This window comes from Struthio camelus, chromosome 12 (genome assembly GCF_040807025.1).
Source record: "Struthio camelus isolate bStrCam1 chromosome 12, bStrCam1.hap1, whole genome shotgun sequence".
In the NCBI taxonomy this organism is placed as follows: domain Eukaryota; kingdom Metazoa; phylum Chordata; class Aves; order Struthioniformes; family Struthionidae; genus Struthio; species Struthio camelus.
The window spans coordinates 19,038,258-19,056,494 of NC_090953.1; the positions used below are offsets into that span (position 1 = coordinate 19,038,258).

General features: G+C 50.9%; 1 protein-coding gene across 4 annotated transcripts in view; it reads right to left on the reverse strand.

The window, feature by feature from the left end:
* Positions 1–11,355: 11,355 nt before the first annotated feature.
* TRPM1 (transient receptor potential cation channel subfamily M member 1) overlaps positions 11,356–18,237 on the reverse strand; it is a 126,482-nt gene continuing 119,600 nt past the window's right edge. For all 4 annotated transcript variants that reach the window (XM_068958217.1, XM_068958218.1, XM_068958219.1 and 1 more), the window contains 3 exons: positions 17,775–17,974; positions 16,833–16,965; positions 11,356–14,967 (listed from right to left, as the gene is read on the reverse strand). In XM_068958217.1, coding sequence (XP_068814318.1) covers positions 13,689–14,967; positions 16,833–16,965; positions 17,775–17,974 — 1,612 coding nt within the window. In that variant the 3' untranslated portion in view covers positions 11,356–13,688. The remainder of the gene's footprint in view (positions 14,968–16,832; positions 16,966–17,774; positions 17,975–18,237) is intronic.

Below are 18,237 nucleotides of genomic sequence, written 5' to 3' on the forward strand. Positions count from 1 at the left end.
TGAAACATTTTGTGTATTTCCCCTTTACTTAAACTTTCAAGGCATTTATGGATTGCTCCCTTTAGGTTATCTAGACTGTGGAAATAATGCAGTCACCCACCTAACCTGCCAAAATCCTACACTATCTCCGCTGGAAGCCGAGTACCTACAGGAGTGAGCAGGAAACTGAGTAACTACTCACATTTCTTTAGTGGCACCTGGCAAACTTCTGGGTCCTTAGAAGTGTTCATGTGATCGCTGACTGCAGTGAGCTTGGCCTCGGCAGTGGAAAGACCTCCTATAGAAACTGGAAATTTGGATGGAAATGTGTTATCTTCAGGAGCTGCAGGCTGGGACCACAGCAGGCTGTCAGCCGTAAGACCTGGCGGAAGGAAGGAGCCTGGCTTTCCTTGGAGGTGCCTGAGCCCTGGGAAGGGGTACAACCTGGGCTGGGGAGGGTCTGGCACTGGGAGAAGGAGGCACCTGAGGCCGCTGGGCTGCGTCTGCTGGTGCCCTCGTGGCCGTTTGACCTGCGTGTGGGGCCTGGGGCAGCCATGGGCCAGCGCGAACTGAGCTTAGTGTGGTGCCAAATTCATGTTAGTGTTTTGTCACTGTAGCCTCACCTTATTATAAAGTAGGGTTTTGGTCTGCATACTGTAATTTTTCTGTAACAGCTTACATGTAAGACAGCAGCAGTAAAGGCCCAATACAGCAGAACAGTATTGTAACATCACCATAACATAAAGATAGTGAAGAGCTGTTGGGAAGACTCCAGATAAATGGACATAAATGCATGCAGCACACAGCATCTCTGTCAGGGTCAAATTCAAAGTCTTCCCTTATTACACTTAATTGTAAGTACACTACATTATATTACAGCCAAACCTTGTGATTTTCTGGTGAAGTCAGAAGGTGGGTATCCAATGAAAGAGACTTCAGGGTGCAATCTGCATACCCTGACTTAGATGAGACATCTCAGTGGCGCATCTTGTTTGAACAGGGACACTAGCGGCTTCTGCCACTAGGTTGAAAAAGGAAGTCTGTACAGATACACTTAAAGCTATTACCCAGCCCAGTGGAGAGCACCAGGAAGTACCTCCATAATCACATGCTACTGTTGGACTGTTAGCTGGAGGAGATAATCACAATCCCATCCTGTTCTTTTAAAACAAAACACCTTACACAAGGGCCCCATCTTGTTGAGCACTGGCAAGCAGTTCCCTTCACTTTATCCTGTATTTTCTCATGTTTCTATTTGCTGCTGCAAAACAATTGTCTAAGTGGCAGTATCCAGCCTGGTACAGTCTTGGGCTCAGCCTCTTCCATTTCAGGGAGTGTGCTGTGCTGCAGGAGCTGCTGGTGGTGTCAAGCCGAGTGCCTGACAGTGCTGGGAGCACCCTGCAAGCCACAGCTCCCCTCCTGCTGGTGACAGAGCCCCTTCCACCAGCTAAGTCCCTCGGAGATTGATAAGTGAGAGAACCTGCAGGAACTTGTCCTCATCTTTATTCTTCTCTGAAAGGTTTTTAATTCTAATTCAGACCATTGTTAAGGGAAATTGAAGTTAGAAAAGGAGGAGGATAAAGTGGTTGGGGGGGAGGGGTGACTGCCTAAATCAGCTAGGCTTGAAATTGCAGATATCAAATTTGCCAGTGTGACTAAAAATGACAACTAATTCAGACTACAGCAGACCTACAAGAGTGTTTCTGCATTAGCACAGAGCCTTCTGGGGGAGGAGCTACAAATGCAGCCTGGAGTCTGGAGGGCATGAGCATGTGATAACACAAATGTCTATTAGGGACTGGACTGGCATATTTAAATTGCAATGATGCTCTGAAAACTAGCAAACAAAATCAAAACTAAGCTCTCAGTAAACATAAGATCACATTTGTAAGGGTTATTGTTAGACCTGGGTGCAGGTTGCCACTGGAAGAGTTTTCTTCAGTTGGGGGAAGAAAGCTGCTTTGGCAGAAGTGAACATTTTGGAGGCGCAAGTTAATTCTGTCACAACTTGTAGTGGGATGCAGGCAAGCAAGGCAGGCCAGAGCAGAGCAGGGCAGAGCAGGGCAGGCAGAGCAGGGCAGAGCAGGGCAGGGCAGAGCAGGGCAGAGCAGGGCAGGCAGAGCAGGGCAGGCAGGGCAGGCAGAGCAGGGCAGGGCAGAGCAGGGCAGAGCAGGGCAGGGCAGGGCAGGCAGAGCAGGGCAGGGCAGGGCAGGGCAGGGCAGGCAGGGAAGGCAGGGCAGGGCAGGCAGGGCAGGCAGAGCAGGGAAGGCAGGGCAGGGCAGAGCAGGGCAGGGCAGGGCAGGGCAGGGCAGGCAGAGCAGGGCAGAGCAGGGCAGGCAGAGCAGGGCAGGGCAGGGCAGGGCAGGGCAGGGCAGGCAGAGCAGGGCAGGCAGGGCAGGGCAGAGCAGGGCAGGGCAGAGCAGGGCAGAGCAGGGCAGGCAGGGCAGGGCAGAGCAGGGCAGAGCAGGGCAGGCAGAGCAGGGCAGGGCAGGGCAGGGCAGGGCAGGGCAGGGCAGGCAGAGCAGGGCAGGCAGGGCAGGGCAGAGCAGGGCAGGGCAGAGCAGGGCAGAGCAGGGCAGGGCAGAGCAGGGCAGGCAGAGCAGGGCAGGGCAGGCAGAGCAGGGCAGGGCAGGGCAGGCAGAGCAGGGAAGGCAGGGCAGGGCAGGGCAGGGAAGGCAGGGCAGGGCAGGGCAGGGCAGGGCAGGCAGAGCAGGGCAGGGCAGGGCAGGGCAGGGCAGGCAGAGCAGGGCAGGGCAGGGCAGGCAGGGAAGGCAGAGCAGGGCAGGGCAGGGCAGAGCAGAGCAGGGCAGGGCAGGGCAGGGCAGGCAGAGCAGGGCAGGCAGGGCAGGGAAGGCAGAGCAGAGCAGAGCAGGGCAGGCAGGGCAGGGCAGAGCAGGGCAGGCAGAGCAGGGCAGGCAGAGCAGGGCAGGGCAGGGCAGAGCAGGGCAGAGCAGGGCAGGGCAGGGCAGGCAGGGCAGGGCAGGGCAGAGCAGGGCGGGCAGGGCAGGGCAGAGCAGGGCAGGCAGAGCAGGGAAGGCAGGGCAGGGCAGGCAGGGCAGGCAGGGCAGAGCAGGGCAGGGCAGGGCAGGGCAGGGCAGGGCAGGGCAGAGCAGGGCAGGCAGGGCAGGGCAGAGCAGGGCAGGCAGAGCAGGGAAGGCAGGGCAGAGCAGGGCAGGGCAGAGCAGGGCAGGCAGAGCAGGGAAGGCAGGGCAGAGCAGGGCAGGGCAGAGCAGGGCAGAGCAGGGCAGGGCAGGCAGGGCAGGGCAGAGCAGGGCAGAGCAGGGCAGGGCAGAGCAGGGCAGAGCAGGGCAGAGCAGGGCAGGGCAGGGCAGAGCAGAGCAGGGAAGGCAGGGCAGAGCAGGGCAGGGCAGGGCAGAGCAGAGCAGGGAAGGCAGGGCAGAGCAGGGCAGGCAGAGCAGGGCAGGGCAGGGCAGAGCAGAGCAGGGAAGGCAGGGCAGAGCAGGGCAGGCAGGGCAGGGCAGAGCAGGGCAGGGCAGGGCAGAGCAGGGCAGGGCAGGGCAGGGAAGGCAGGGCAGAGCAGGGCAGGCAGAGCAGGGCAGGGCAGGGCAGAGCAGGGAAGGCAGGGCAGAGCAGGGCAGGCAGAGCAGGGCAGGGCAGGGCAGAGCAGGGAAGGCAGAGCAGGGCAGAGCAGGGCAGGGCAGAGCAGGGCAGAGCAGGGCAGGGCAGGGCAGGCAGAGCAGGGCAGGGCAGGGCAGGGCAGAGCAGGGCAGGGCAGAGCAGGGCAGGGAAGGCAGGGCAGAGCAGGGCAGGCAGGGCAGGGCAGGGCAGGCAGAGCAGGGCAGAGCAGGGCAGGGCAGAGCAGGGAAGGCAGGGCAGAGCAGGGCAGGGCAGAGCAGGGCAGGCAGGGCAGGGCAGGCAGGGCAGGCAGAGCAGGGCAGGCAGGGCAGGGCAGAGCAGGGCAGGGAAGGCAGGGCAGAGCAGGGCAGGCAGGGCAGGGCAGGCAGAGCAGGGCAGAGCAGGGCAGGCAGAGCAGGGAAGGCAGGGCAGGGCAGGCAGGGCAGGCAGAGCAGGGCAGGGCAGAGCAGGGCAGGGCAGGCAGAGCAGGGCAGAGCAGGGCAGGGCAGGCAGAGCAGGGCAGAGCAGGGCAGAGCAGGGCAGGGCAGGGCAGGGCAGGGCAGGGCAGAGCAGGGAAGGCAGGGCAGAGCAGGGCAGGCAGAGCAGGGCAGGCAGGGCAGGGCAGAGCAGGGCAGGCAGGGCAGGGCAGGCAGGGCAGGCAGAGCAGGGCAGGGCAGAGCAGGGCAGGGCAGGCAGAGCAGGGCAGAGCAGGGCAGGCAGAGCAGGGCAGGCAGAGCAGGGCAGAGCAGGGCAGGGCAGAGCAGGGCAGAGCAGGGCAGGCAGAGCAGGGCAGGGCAGGCAGAGCAGGGCAGAGCAGGGCAGGGCAGGGCAGGCAGAGCAGGGCAGGCAGGGCAGGCAGAGCAGGGCAGGCAGGGCAGGGCAGAGCAGGGCAGGCAGGGCAGGCAGAGCAGGGCAGGCAGGGCAGGGCAGAGCAGGGCAGGCAGAGCAGGGCAGGGCAGAGCAGGGCAGAGCAGGGCAGGGCAGGCAGAGCAGGGCAGGCAGGGCAGGGCAGGGCAGGCAGAGCAGGGCAGGCAGGGCAGGGCAGAGCAGGGCAGAGCAGGGCAGAGCAGGGCAGGCAGGGCAGGGCAGAGCAGGGCAGAGCAGGGCAGGGCAGGGCAGGCAGAGCAGGGCAGGGCAGGGCAGGGCAGGGCAGGCAGAGCAGGGCAGAGCAGGGCAGGGCAGAGCAGGGAAGGCAGGGCAGAGCAGGGCAGGGCAGAGCAGGGCAGGCAGGGCAGGCAGAGCAGGGAAGGCAGGGCAGAGCAGGGCAGGGCAGAGCAGGGCAGGCAGGGCAGAGCAGGGCAGGGAAGGCAGGGCAGAGCAGGGCAGGCAGGGCAGGGCAGGCAGAGCAGGGCAGAGCAGGGCAGGCAGAGCAGGGCAGGCAGGGCAGGGCAGAGCAGGGCAGGGCAGAGCAGGGCAGAGCAGGGCAGGGCAGGGCAGGGCAGGGCAGGCAGGGAAGGCAGGGCAGGGCAGGCAGGGCAGGCAGAGCAGGGCAGGGCAGGGCAGAGCAGGGCAGGGCAGGCAGAGCAGGGCAGGCAGAGCAGGGCAGAGCAGGGCAGGCAGGGCAGGGCAGGGCAGGGCAGAGCAGGGCAGAGCAGGGCAGGCAGAGCAGGGCAGGGCAGAGCAGGGCAGGCAGGGCAGGGCAGAGCAGGGCAGGGCAGGGCAGGGCAGGGCAGGCAGGGCAGGGCAGAGCAGGGCAGGGCAGGGCAGGGCAGAGCAGGGCAGAGCAGGGCAGGGCAGGGCAGGGCAGGGCAGGGCAGGGCAGGGCAGGGCAGAGCAGGGCAGGGCAGGGCAGGGCAGGGCAGGGCAGGCCGGGCAGGCAGGGCAGAGCAGGGCAGGCAGAGCAGGGCAGGGCAGGCAGAGCAGGGCAGAGCAGGGCAGGGCAGGGCAGGGCAGGGCAGGGCAGGGCAGAGCAGGGCAGGGCAGAGCAGGGCAGAGCAGGGCAGGGCAGGGCAGGGCAGGGCAGGGCAGGGCAGAGCAGGGCAGGCAGGGCAGAGCAGGGCAGGCAGAGCAGGGCAGGGCAGGCAGAGCAGGGCAGAGCAGGGCAGGGCAGGGCAGGGCAGGGCAGGGCAGGGCAGGGCAGGGCAGAGCAGGGCAGGGCAGAGCAGGGCAGAGCAGGGCAGGGCAGGGCAGGGCAGGGCAGGGCAGGGCAGGCCGGGCAGGCAGGGCAGAGCAGGGCAGGCAGAGCAGGGCAGGGCAGAGCAGGGCAGGGCAGGGCAGGCAGGGAAGGCAGGGCAGGGCAGGGCAGGGCAGGGCAGGGCAGGCAGGGCAGGGCAGGGCAGGCAGGGCAGGGCAGGCAGGGCAGGCAGAGCAGGGAAGGCAGGGCAGAGCAGGGCAGGCAGAGCAGGGCAGGGCAGGCAGGGCAGGGCAGGCAGAGCAGGGCAGGCAGGGCAGGGCAGAGCAGGGCAGGGCAGAGCAGGGCAGGGCAGGCAGAGCAGGGCAGGCAGAGCAGGGCAGGCAGGGCAGGGCAGAGCAGGGCAGGGCAGAGCAGGGCAGGCAGGGCAGGGCAGAGCAGGGCAGAGCAGGGCAGGCAGAGCAGGGCAGAGCAGGGCAGGGCAGGGCAGGCAGGGAAGGCAGGGCAGGGCAGGGCAGGGCAGGGCAGGGCAGGCAGGGCAGGGCAGGGCAGGCAGGGCAGGGCAGGCAGGGCAGGCAGAGCAGGGAAGGCAGGGCAGAGCAGGGCAGGCAGAGCAGGGCAGGGCAGAGCAGGGCAGAGCAGGGCAGAGCAGGGCAGGGCAGGGCAGAGCAGGGCAGGCAGGGCAGGGCAGGGCAGAGCAGGGCAGGCAGGGCAGAGCAGGGCAGGGCAGGGCAGAGCAGGCAGGGCAGGCAGAGCAGGGCAGGGCAGAGCAGGGCAGAGCAGGGCAGAGCAGGGCAGGGCAGAGCAGGCAGGGCAGGCAGGGCAGGGCAGGGCAGAGCAGGGCAGGCAGGGCAGGGCAGAGCAGGGCAGGCAGAGCAGGGAAGGCAGGGCAGGGCAGGCCGGGCAGGCAGGGCAGGGCAGGGCAGGGCAGGGCAGGGCAGGGCAGGCAGAGCAGGGCAGGCAGGGCAGGGCAGAGCAGGGCAGGCAGAGCAGGGAAGGCAGGGCAGAGCAGGGCAGGGCAGGGCAGGGCAGGCAGGGCAGGGCAGAGCAGGGCAGAGCAGGGCAGGGCAGGGCAGAGCAGAGCAGGGAAGGCAGGGCAGAGCAGGGCAGGCAGAGCAGGGCAGGGCAGGGCAGGGAAGGCAGGGCAGAGCAGGGCAGGCAGGGCAGGGCAGGCAGAGCAGGGAAGGCAGGGCAGAGCAGGGCAGGGCAGAGCAGGGCAGGCAGGGCAGAGCAGGGCAGGGAAGGCAGGGCAGAGCAGGGCAGGCAGGGCAGGGCAGGCAGAGCAGGGAAGGCAGGGCAGGGCAGGGCAGGCAGGGCAGGGCAGGGCAGGCAGAGCAGGGCGGGCAGGGCAGGGCAGGCAGAGCAGGGAAGGCAGGGCAGGGCAGGGCAGGCAGGGCAGAGCAGGGCAGGCAGAGCAGGGCAGGGCAGGGCAGGGCAGGGCAGGGCAGAGCAGGGCAGGGCGGGCAGGGCAGGGCAGGCAGGGCAGGGCAGGGCAGGCAGGGCAGAGCAGGGCAGGCAGAGCAGGGCAGGGCAGGGCAGGGCAGGGCAGAGCAGGGCAGGGCAGGCAGAGCAGAGCAGGCACAGCAGGACAGGCAGGCAAGGTACGCAGGCAAGGCAGGAAGGGAAGTCCCCTGGATCCCAGGCCCCCTGCTCTTTGGCAATGCACTCAGCCGGCTGTCCATTTCCAGCTGTCCCTGCCTGCCTCCCTTGTTCACTTTTTTCAAACAGTTCTGCTAAACCAGAGGTTTCTGAAAGTGCCTTTGTTTTGTGAAAACAAATGTGAATGTCTGCTTTTAGTTTCGTGATTTAAAAAAAGGCATTTTTGACTCACTGTAGTTATTATTTTCCTTGCTTCAATATGAAGTTATTCAGTGCCTTCTGCATGCTAGATGACCCAGGACCCTTACACTTGTTCCCTGTCACAGCCCTGCCAGAACCAGTGTGGCCGCCTCTGCTGGTGCTATCACACCTCACATGCTCGTTGGGGTTTCCTGGGTCCTCTTGTCACATGAAATGTAAATTGTTCTGAAAGGTGCAGATAAATAATTATCTGTTTACCTATGGCTATGGGGCCTAACCTGCTGCACCTACTGCACATTTGATTAGCTGTCTTCCTAACAGTACTGCTGCAACCCAACAGAACAGCTCTGTGGTTGGGAAAGTACTTTGGCTTGTGCAATGCAGCAGGATTGGGTTAAAGCAGAACAGATTTTTCATAATGGTCCCTTTTGATCTCCTAGCAGATTAGAGAATGTCTTTCATTAGACATGTTCAAGAACAGGTTAGACCACCATCTGCTGCGGATGCTATCGGCACAGCTGAGTTTGCCTCAGTGTAGATCATCTCTTTCAGGCCTATATTTCTATGGCAACTTGTGAGTTTTCATAGCTTTCAGAAAAATGGTTGTTAGTGGTTTGAACTCCACGAACCAAAGACATACATGTTGTCTGATTTCACAGTTGAGATATGTGCTCAGAGCTACAGCAAGTATGTGGCAATTCAGCAAAGCCACGGATTCACTGATGAAAAGTTACTATCTTTTCCACTGAAAGTATTATAGTTTATTACTTCACCTGGCCATCTCCTTGCTTGTGCACTCAACAGTTTGTGTACCCGAGTTGTTGTCAAAGTCTGCGCTCAAAAGTGTTTAACACTCTTGCTGGGGCCTGGCGAGGAAGAGAGCCATACAGGTCTGTATTACCAGGTCTGTATTCTGGAAGAAAAATATTATGCATTAATTTAAATGTATTAAGCTGCTGAAAAAAATATTCTCCTTGCTGGGTGTCTTTGATGAAGATCCAGCAGACGAATACATACAGTGTGGTTATTTACATAAAACAGTAACTTTGACACTCTTGCCCTAAGATGTACAAACTATATAAGAACTATGCAAAGGTTTTAGTTTCTCTTTAAGTATTCTGTGAAAAAAAAAAAAATCTCCTTTTCAGGGCACATCTCTATGGCAGGGGGAAATGCTCAGAGCAGGGATTTAATGAGGTTGAAATTTGCTATGTTATGTAAAGGTATTTTCCTTAATAATCATTATGTAGACTTCATTAGGTATGACTTGCCTAGAGTTATTTGGAGCTAGCTATACATGGGCACAGTGTTCCACCTTGCCTTGGGCTATTCTGCACAGACATTGGGATAGTGACACTGAGATTACCGGTGCTCCCAAACTAGATCCATTTATCTTTCCATGGGCATGGGCTGCTGGGGCCAGCTTGCCAAGCCAAGTGGTCTGAAAATCAGTGCAGGTAGAGGGAGCTGCCTGCATCTACAGTCATATAGGGTGAGGCACTGCAGCTTCATTGCGTCTCAGTGTTTTAGAGAAGAAGGAAGAACAGGCAGATCAAAGCATGCAATTCCTTTTCTATCGACTTTTGACGCCAAGGGAAAGGTGAACAATAACTTATTTAAAGCCTATCTGGAGACATACCTTATATCCATCGTAAAAATAGAGGACATCAACCACAGAGCACCCCTTTGCCCTCTCCTGTTCTGCTGCTGCAGGTAAGGGCCAAAGCCACGTGAGATGCCTGTGGCTTGCAGGGCTCTGCAGTTCTTGCCCATTTCCTCCCACTGCTTGCGGTTTGCCAGCCTGCAAGCCAAACTGCTGCTGCACACTGGTCCTGGGCTGCCCCCACCCCTCCAGACCCCGGCACCAGAAGAACTGGGCATTAAATGGCCATAAGACCCAGGGCCTTACACGTTTTGTCTTTCTATCTGCTGCTGGATCCAACTGGGGTATCAAAATCCCCAATTAGGCCAAAATAAACAGCTTAGCTGACCACTGCATGCTGTAAAGCATTTGTCTGCAATGGCTGTAGCGAGAAGATAATGATTCCTGGGCTAACGCAGGCTCATAGCCCAGTAAATACAGCTTTGTCACTGCTACTAACAGGCCCCAGGCTTTGTGCTGACTTTGCAAGGTCTCCAGGACTGAGGCTTGTCAGGCTTGCTTTGTCTGAACTTGTCTTGACCTGCCTCAGGCTCTGCCTTGGCTTGCTTAGCCATAACAGCAGTCTTTTTAATGACTAGGAAATTCAGATGTAATGTGGACTTGCAGATCAGTGAAGAAAAAACAAGGTGTGAAGTGTGCTACAACCATAAGTGAGCAACAGATTAAGCAGGAAGAAACCATCACCATGGCACTCTTCCTGGTGAAGGACTTGGGATGCTGACAACTTGCTGTATTTCCCTCACTATCACAGCCTGAAGTCATTGACCTTTGGACCTCGAGAGGCAGTGGAAGGGTGAGCATAATATCAGAGAAAAAGGGGTAGATAGTAGGAAGTGTGCAGATCAATTTTATGCTTATTAATAGCATTATTGAAATTTTTTTCTGTAACAGCAATAGTCTTGTTCTTTTTTTTCTTCTCCTCTGTAATAATTAGGTCTAGACTAGTTTTTATACTAGACTGTTAAACTCTCAGTTATTCTAACAATAAATTACTGGCTTTACATATAAGATGTGTCTCCTTTTTTGCTCGTAATAAGCTTTTGAGTGTAGCACTAGTTCAGCTGGAAGTGACCAGTGGAACAGGGCAGCAGTACAGAAGTGATGTGCTGGCAATGGCATTACCAGGTGGGACCCCAGCAAAGCGTCCAAGTGCTGCCGTCACTGTCTAAGCTTACCTCCTCAACGGCCAGCGCTCAGCAGCAAGCTGGATCTGTGCCAGTAGGTCAATTGTCCAGAATGTGGTAGGGGCACCCATTATAAGGCACAACCTTGTGCATCTTGCAGATCAGGTGAAGCCACCCTGTTGATATCCTGGGTCATGCCCCCTCCTCAGCTTCCTGTATTCTGACAAGGCCTTGCAGATACTTGTGGTCTTTTAATTGTTATTTAAAAGGATGGACATACGTCTCACCAAAGATGACAGTTAAGGCCAGAACCAGAAAGGGTCCAAAGAAGCAGCTGCTGGACCCTTTCCAGTGGTGATATCAGAAGGACAAAAGAGACGAGAAGCTATAAGGATTCAATGGCTATTTGAATTCAATACTAAGTAATATGGAAAAGGGACTTTCTTGGTTCTCAGGTATCTAAATCCAGTGTCTAAAATGCAGGATGACCCTGAAATAGCAGAGGGCTCGCAAAAGCAAAGTCAAGCTAGTCTCACACAGATGTAATGTAAAAAGGGACGATAATTGGAGGAATCAGTTAGTATGGTTCAGAACCTGCCTGAACAAATACTACGGTTAGTTACTTCATTTAAAATTTTGCCCTGAGGGAGGGAGAAACAGCTGTCTAGTGCAAGGTACCGGAAGGCAAGTTAACTTAAATTACTTCAGTGTAATGCCTCTGCATAGACGAAGCCTTAGAGTACATAGTCTTTAGTCTTGATCTGGTTCAGTATAGGTCAAGTACCTAAAAAGCAGTAAGTGGGATCCACTATGGCACTGCTGTGGAGTCACCACGTTACTTATTAGTAGGAGGGATATATCTTCTTAAGAGTCAATACTAAACATGTCTCTTCAGAAATGCAAAATCCGTGCTTGCATCTTTTTACCCAGTACTCAAGAAAGCATAAAGGCAGACACGCAAAAACCTTGATCATTTTCCTGCTTAATGTGCACCAAATTTAGTATCAGTCTTGTATGCACATACAAAGCCATATTTAAATCTCATTACAATGGCCATATATCTGAAATAACTCTGCCATAGTCAGTGTAGTTGTTTCACATTTAATGGCATAGGAGTTACCATTTCAGTTCATGCTATGTAAGAGCACAGTAAACATCAGGCCTTATAAAGTCATCACTGTATAGAGAACTTCATGAAAAGTTACCGGCAAACGTTGGAAAAGAAACTTTTCTTAGAAAATGTCCAGCCAATGCAATGCATAAGAAGTAGTAGATAAGTGAAGTGTTTTTGATAACCTTACAGTGACAGATTTGTTATACTGAATTCATTTCACATCTTTTCTCATGTGGTTCCTTTATAAATATTTTACACAAAGAAGGTAAATAAATAAAACAGTAAAAACGTTTTTGTTTGAGAACACCATGCTATCCTAATACATGTGATAACTCAGTAAAGTAAATGCGAAACAATCACTGGAGAAACAAAGCATGATTTAACGCACATTTTGTAAAGACAATGTAACAAGAGGCATGCAACACACTGTATTGCGTCCCACAATGCATACTGCTTGTTTAGCAAAGTGCTGAAAAGCTTTGCATCCCTTTGTGTTTGCTGATGAATCAGTTTCTGGTGACTGTACAGGCAAACAATAAAAAGGCATTGGCAAATTGGAGCATATTTTAACCACGCATACAAAATGGCTATGTAGTTGCATAGAATGGTAACACAGAAGTAAACACGGAAGTGAAACAATCACAAATGTCGTTCTGTTTTTACAAAATGTCAAGTTCCCTAAAGTTGGATAAAAAAGAAGCCCTCATGAAAAGCAAAATGTCAACACTGTTCTGACAACAGCAAAGCCAGCAAACCTGCTAATAAGACAGGCTGGCAAAGATCTAAAGTAAATGAAGGCTGAACTTTCAAAAATGTCTATGTAGTTACCATGATTATACAGTACAGTAACAGTACTTTTGAGTATAGTTATGGATAGAGATGAAAATATAATGCAAATGATAAAAAAAAAAAAACTGATGCCATCAATGTGTCTTCCATCAACCCCTCTGTTTCAAAATGCTGTAAAAGCGGCATTATCAGTGGGCATACTGAGACCACCACACTGTGGAGCTGGGTAACAGAGAAGAATTAAGGAAATAAAATCATACTCTTATGAAGAAAACTATCAAAACCTAGTATTTAGAGTGCTCCTGTTGAGACAAGTCTACTGCGAAACTGTAACTAGAGATATGAATTTCCCATCCTGATTGAATTTCTCTCCTTGATGGACAGAAAATACTTACTCTGTGGAGAGCTTTTTTTTTCCCCTAGGAAATCTGTTTTCGAAAAAGACTCAAGAAAATATACAGAATTTCTATTTTTATCTGGAGAACTTACTTTTTGTTTAGCCTGCTCCTAGGAACTCCTGTTCCTTAATGTGTCATCACAATGAATTCACAAAACATAAGATGAATTTGTCACAGTAGGTTTGTTTAAAATACAATTTGGCTACATCTTGATCTCACATGACCAGAAGCTCTTTTCCTGTTTTTTTGCCTTGCAGGTATTTGAACAAAGCCAGCCTCTTTCACTATAAGGCTTCCACTGTAATCCCTCCTTATACAATCACTAATGCAGATCTTGGATGCATATTATTACTGTATCTCATATACATATCTCCCTAAGCATTTTGAAACTGTGATCACTGTCTTTCAACAGTTTAAGGCCATCAGCATGCTTTGGAGTGGGGAAAGGTATGGTTCTGAAAGCATGACCATATCGCTAAAGTTCAAGGACAGGTCAAGAATATGTCCACCCATGGCTTCCCAGGTCAGGTTCCTCCAAACACAACAGTATTTTTCCACTTGGACCTGTTTTATTCGATGAAAACTGGGTATGTTGTGCATTTCTGAAAGAAAAGGGACTAAGAAGCATGCATGAAATCAGAAATGAAAGAGGGGACTACATAATTTTTTTTTTTTTTTTTTGCATCCAACAATTTTGTTTTGATCTGAAAAACACAATGGCCGCGAAGAAACCAGCTACATATGTATGGACAGAAACTAAGCCTGATTTAAAAATTGTTCAGTTTTGGAAGTCACCTGATAAAAGAGAAGAAAAAACATTTTCTAAATTATTACATGATAATATTGTCCTCCTTTCATCAGCTTTTATAAAGAGCCTGTCAGGAAACGAGCTTATGAGGGAAGTGGAAATGGGACCAAAAAAGATCTGTATCCTTGATATCTGAGGACTGCACCTGCTTTTTTATCTCTGGCCCTGAGAGGACATCTCCCTTTCACCTGATCCAGCAAGCATTTATTTAAGAACAGAACATTTATATCTACAAGTCTAAAACGAGAAGAAACAAATGCATGCAAAATTCTTTTGTAGAAATTCATTAAGGATCTATTCAATAATTTGGTCAATTAGCCACACTGCTTTCCTAAACTGCCGATAAAACAAGGGCCAAAAGCCACTTTAACATTCAGTTTCGGTGGACGGATTTTCTTGCCTAGCTTTCTGTTCTTCTGTTGCACTGCCACATGCTACCACTAAGTTAGACACACTGCTGGCATGTCCTGGTCTATTTAATTTGTCCTTTACAGACTTGGCTTTCCGAGAATGGCTGTGCAAACTCTTTGACCGTACTGATGGGAACCCAGAAGTCCTGTCTGGCTTTACTGATAGTAAGTTCTCTGTCTCAGTCTTGACAGTGGCAGGTGTAGAGGTTTTAGAGGCACTAATACCTGCTTCACCCACATCACTGTCATCATCTGTGTCCATTTGTAACTGCTTCTGCTCTGCTTGCCTTTCTGCTTCAGAGATAAAACCAGGGTATTCTGGAGGACGTTCCTGAGAAAGTTGCTGCTCAACTTCGTATTTCCACTCCATGGCCCACTGTTCAACTGTAGAAGGGCACACCTGATCCACGATGGTACTATACTCAGTGGTCCAGTTGTTAACTCCTCCAACCAGCTTCCCGCCCTGTGCAAATATAAAGCTCCTTGACTTCATCATAGTGGTTTGACAAGCACCGAAAGTTTCAGGAGGATAATAGCGCAGCGCTTTAGATTTGTCCAAGGGATAAGAGATGGTTGCTTCTAACTTGGTCCGTTCTAATTTTAACTGAGTGTTCTGATAATCCGATCTTGGTACTGACTGTCTGTTCATAACAACATCCATCTGGCTTATCCTTCGAGGAACCATTTCATCACTCTTGAAAATCCCCAGCTTTTCATCCCCCAAACCACCTGAACCAGAACGGGGTCTGGAAACATTCTGTGCAATTTCTAATGTAGATTTACTGTAATCTGCTGTGGTGACTGCATTAGCACTGGAGGTATAATAGAGACCGGTCTGATGTTCTGGAACCAGCATCTTTGGGTCTGCTCCATCTTCTTTTGTACCAACAGAGAGGGCTTTTTTACGCAATCCTATGGCTGGTGACAGAGGAGTGGTACTGTCATCATATGTTAACTCATCACCGCTGACATGGTATCTGTACGTGCTGTAGCCATCAGAGCTGTTAACACTGCTTTGTCTGAGGAGATATGCAGCATCACACTCAGAGGAAGCCCGTGAACGTGTATAGGTCAGCTCAGATTTGTCAATACCCGCCAGCTTCTCAAGAGCATTAACCATCCGACCAGATAGCTCTTCCAATTGAGAGAGTCGAAGGTCGACTGTCTGAAGAGAAGCTTTCATAAAATGTTCTCTTTCATTCACTTCTTCAAGCCTCATAGACATATTTTCAACTCTGTCGGATATAAAACAGGAAGCATTGAACAGAAACTGTGGAATGGTGCAGTAAACCGTAACGTGCCCCCAGCTACTAATTTCTTCTTAAGGCAGAAGTCTGTCCTATGTATCATTATGCATCATTAATTTTTCCTACGCATCAAAAGCATGTGCATTTTTTATCTATGCTTTCTTTATACCATATTAGAGGGCTATTTGAACTTTGTCTGTATTTACGTGCCCAGCACTGTACAAGAGTTGCAGCCCTTAGGGAAAACTTAGTATTATATTTCTCTCCAAGTGTGCCAACCACTTCACATTCCGTTGTCATCTTTTACTGTGAAGCATCAATTAATATGAAGAATACTGTCTAACAACACATTCACAGGACGACTTAAAATAGCATCAAGGCAGGTTGTAAAACAGGTTTTGTTGCTGTATGAGAGAATATACGCTGGCTGTTTATGGAATTCCTTTAGCTCTAGAAATACCTTTCAATTACGTATCAGAGCTGAAGGCAGTGGAATTAATGTCTAGTTCAATCAAAAAATATTTTTTTCCATTTTCTTTTATCATTTATATCATAATGGAAGTGACAGTACTAGAAGAATGCATGTAAAAGCCAGGCACCAGGATGTGACTAGAGATCATACACTATTAAATCAACTGTGGAAATTAAATTAACATTCTTTTGCTCTCACACACAAAAGATGATGAAGCATTTGGAACAAGAAGCCATGAGAAATACGCAAATCTGCTTTGCGGCCACGGACCATAGTGAATCAGTGAGGCTTACCAGCCCTGCTTTATTCACTGCCACAATACCTAGGATTTTGACAAATTGCCATGGATAAATAGATCAATAGAAATGACTCACATACACACAGAAGATTTCATTTACTTCTCTATTCTCAGACTTCACATGTAATATTGCAAGATGTTCAGTGCCTCCCTTCAACAGAAAGATGTTTATGCAATGGAAGGAACTTTACGACTGATAGAGCTACTTTATGAGAAACGGTAAAAGGAAGAGAGCTATATTGGGAATGGTTCACCGTTAAAATATTGTGAGGTGATTTAAGAAAGAGAGTATTTAAACCATGTATAATTTTCAGTACGAGGAGATTTCTTTCATCATTTAAAGGAAGTGATAAACGACTCTATCCTTTGAGTAAGAGCTACCACCAGAATGGACAGAGCCTTTGGGAAAGGTCCTGCTAAATGATTTAGTAAAAAAGTGCTGCTGCCGCTCTCACTGTGCGCTCACACAACAATACACAAACATTACCTGGCCTCAGAATAGCTTTTTGAATTACATGTGAATATTCTCTATCTTTCAGATGGGGAAGCTCCTGTAGGAAAGCTAAATGTCTTGTCCAAAGCTTCCAAGGCAATCTGTAGTAGAGATTCAAATTCAGAAGTTCCTGGTGCTGGACCCTAGTGCAAACCATTGGTACAAGTGAGTAGCGCTCAAGGCTTCTGTCATTTAGCTCCACCATGTTTATCATGGTCAGATGAGCTGTTGGAAGCTCAACAACTAGTAATTTGCTTAAACAGGTAAAAAGCATATCTGTGAGCTTCAGATAGCTGAGAGGGAAAAAATTTACTGCGAACAAAAATGTGCTTGTGATAAAGCCACCCAAACCAGAAACCAGCACCCTTAGTAAGATACCAGCAGCAACAACAAAAAGCTTGCTCTTGTGAGAGATGCACATGCACAGATACCTAACTAGGATTCAGATCAGCTTCTGAACGGGTGGTGGTGCTCTTCATGATCACAGATCTTTTGTACTTTAACTCAACTTTGATTTTAATGAGGACACAAAAAACAATATATTGCTCCAGTCACAATGTAGATAAATTTTTTTTTTTTTCAGTGGGTACCTTTCGGAGGTAACTCTGATGCGTTCATCATTAGATGATTGCTGCTCATCCTCTTTTTCCTGGAAGTATTCTTCTACACATTGCTCTTCAAACTCATACAGTTTTTTTAGCTCTTCATCATTCAGAAATAATTCTGTATAAAACAGAAGAAAAAAAATATGAGTTTCCCTTTCCTGAACTTGTCAGTCAGTTTAGAGCCAATTTAGCAGATTATTTTGGACATGTGGATTGCAGATTCTATTCCTGCACTAAATGAACAAACTGTTTTGTAAATAGGGAATCAGCACTTAGCCAAAGATGACTACAGTCCTGAGGGCAACGTAATGCCTCAGATTTTATGACTATCCATTGGGGGTTATATTTGCTCTATGTTCTTTGCACATTTTGACAATAGAGTGCTACATATAGACCAAGTTGACCAGAACCATATGTATAGGTAATAGCTTTTAAAGGATAAAGAGTAGGCCAATCTCTGCCAGTCTGACTCTTCCTTAATTCAAATACTGTTCTTAAAAGGATGTTGGTTATAAGCAACAGGTAATCTAATATAGCAGATTGTTTCCCAGACAATCACAGAGTTGACACTACAGGTGACATCTGAAATTGCGATCCTGTCTTCTCAATTTCCTGTTTGCCCTTCCCACTGTGTGGATTTCAGTAGAATTTGGTAAATCTGGATTAAGTTGATGCCACTTCAGTAGGGAAATCTATTTAAGAAAGTCTGTTAAAGAAAGCATTCATTAGCAGTACAGCATCCCATATTCTCAGTTGGAGCCCAAGGAGCTCAGTAGCTGTTAGTTTGATACAAATATTGTCCCATACTGGCTTGTGCAAATACTGTACTGTCAAAGTGAACAAAAGGAATAGCTTAGCATTGGAAAAGCAGCTGCTTTGTGGTAATATGGCGCAAAGAGCTCAATTTAGAGAAGATTCCTCACATACTCAGTCCCCTGTCACGCTCATCCTGGTCTCCTTCACGCTTCTTGCAGCGACAACAGACCCTCTTGATGATTATGTAGAGGTGGCTGAAGATGATCATTGGTGGGGGGAGGACAGGTCTGTCATGGAAGGTCATGATCAGCTGGTACCGCTGGAACTTCCAGACTTGGTTGGATATTGATTTTACCTCAAAGAAGGTATTGCTGAAAGGGAACATAAGTACAGTTTCTATTAGGCATCTAAGTTCAATTGTCACAGAGTGAGTACACAATGAAATAGGAAGCTAAATAACAACATGAGGTCACTTGACTTTCTCAGCCCTTTGTTGATGCCGCTGAACTTGTGGGCTCTAACGGGATTAACAATTAACCTGAACTCGTGATTCTGCTACTCCTTTCAAGGGTGCCAAAGCAGAAGGTAGTGCTCTGCATCCCTTATGTACCACTTGCAACAGTTCTCCTCTTAG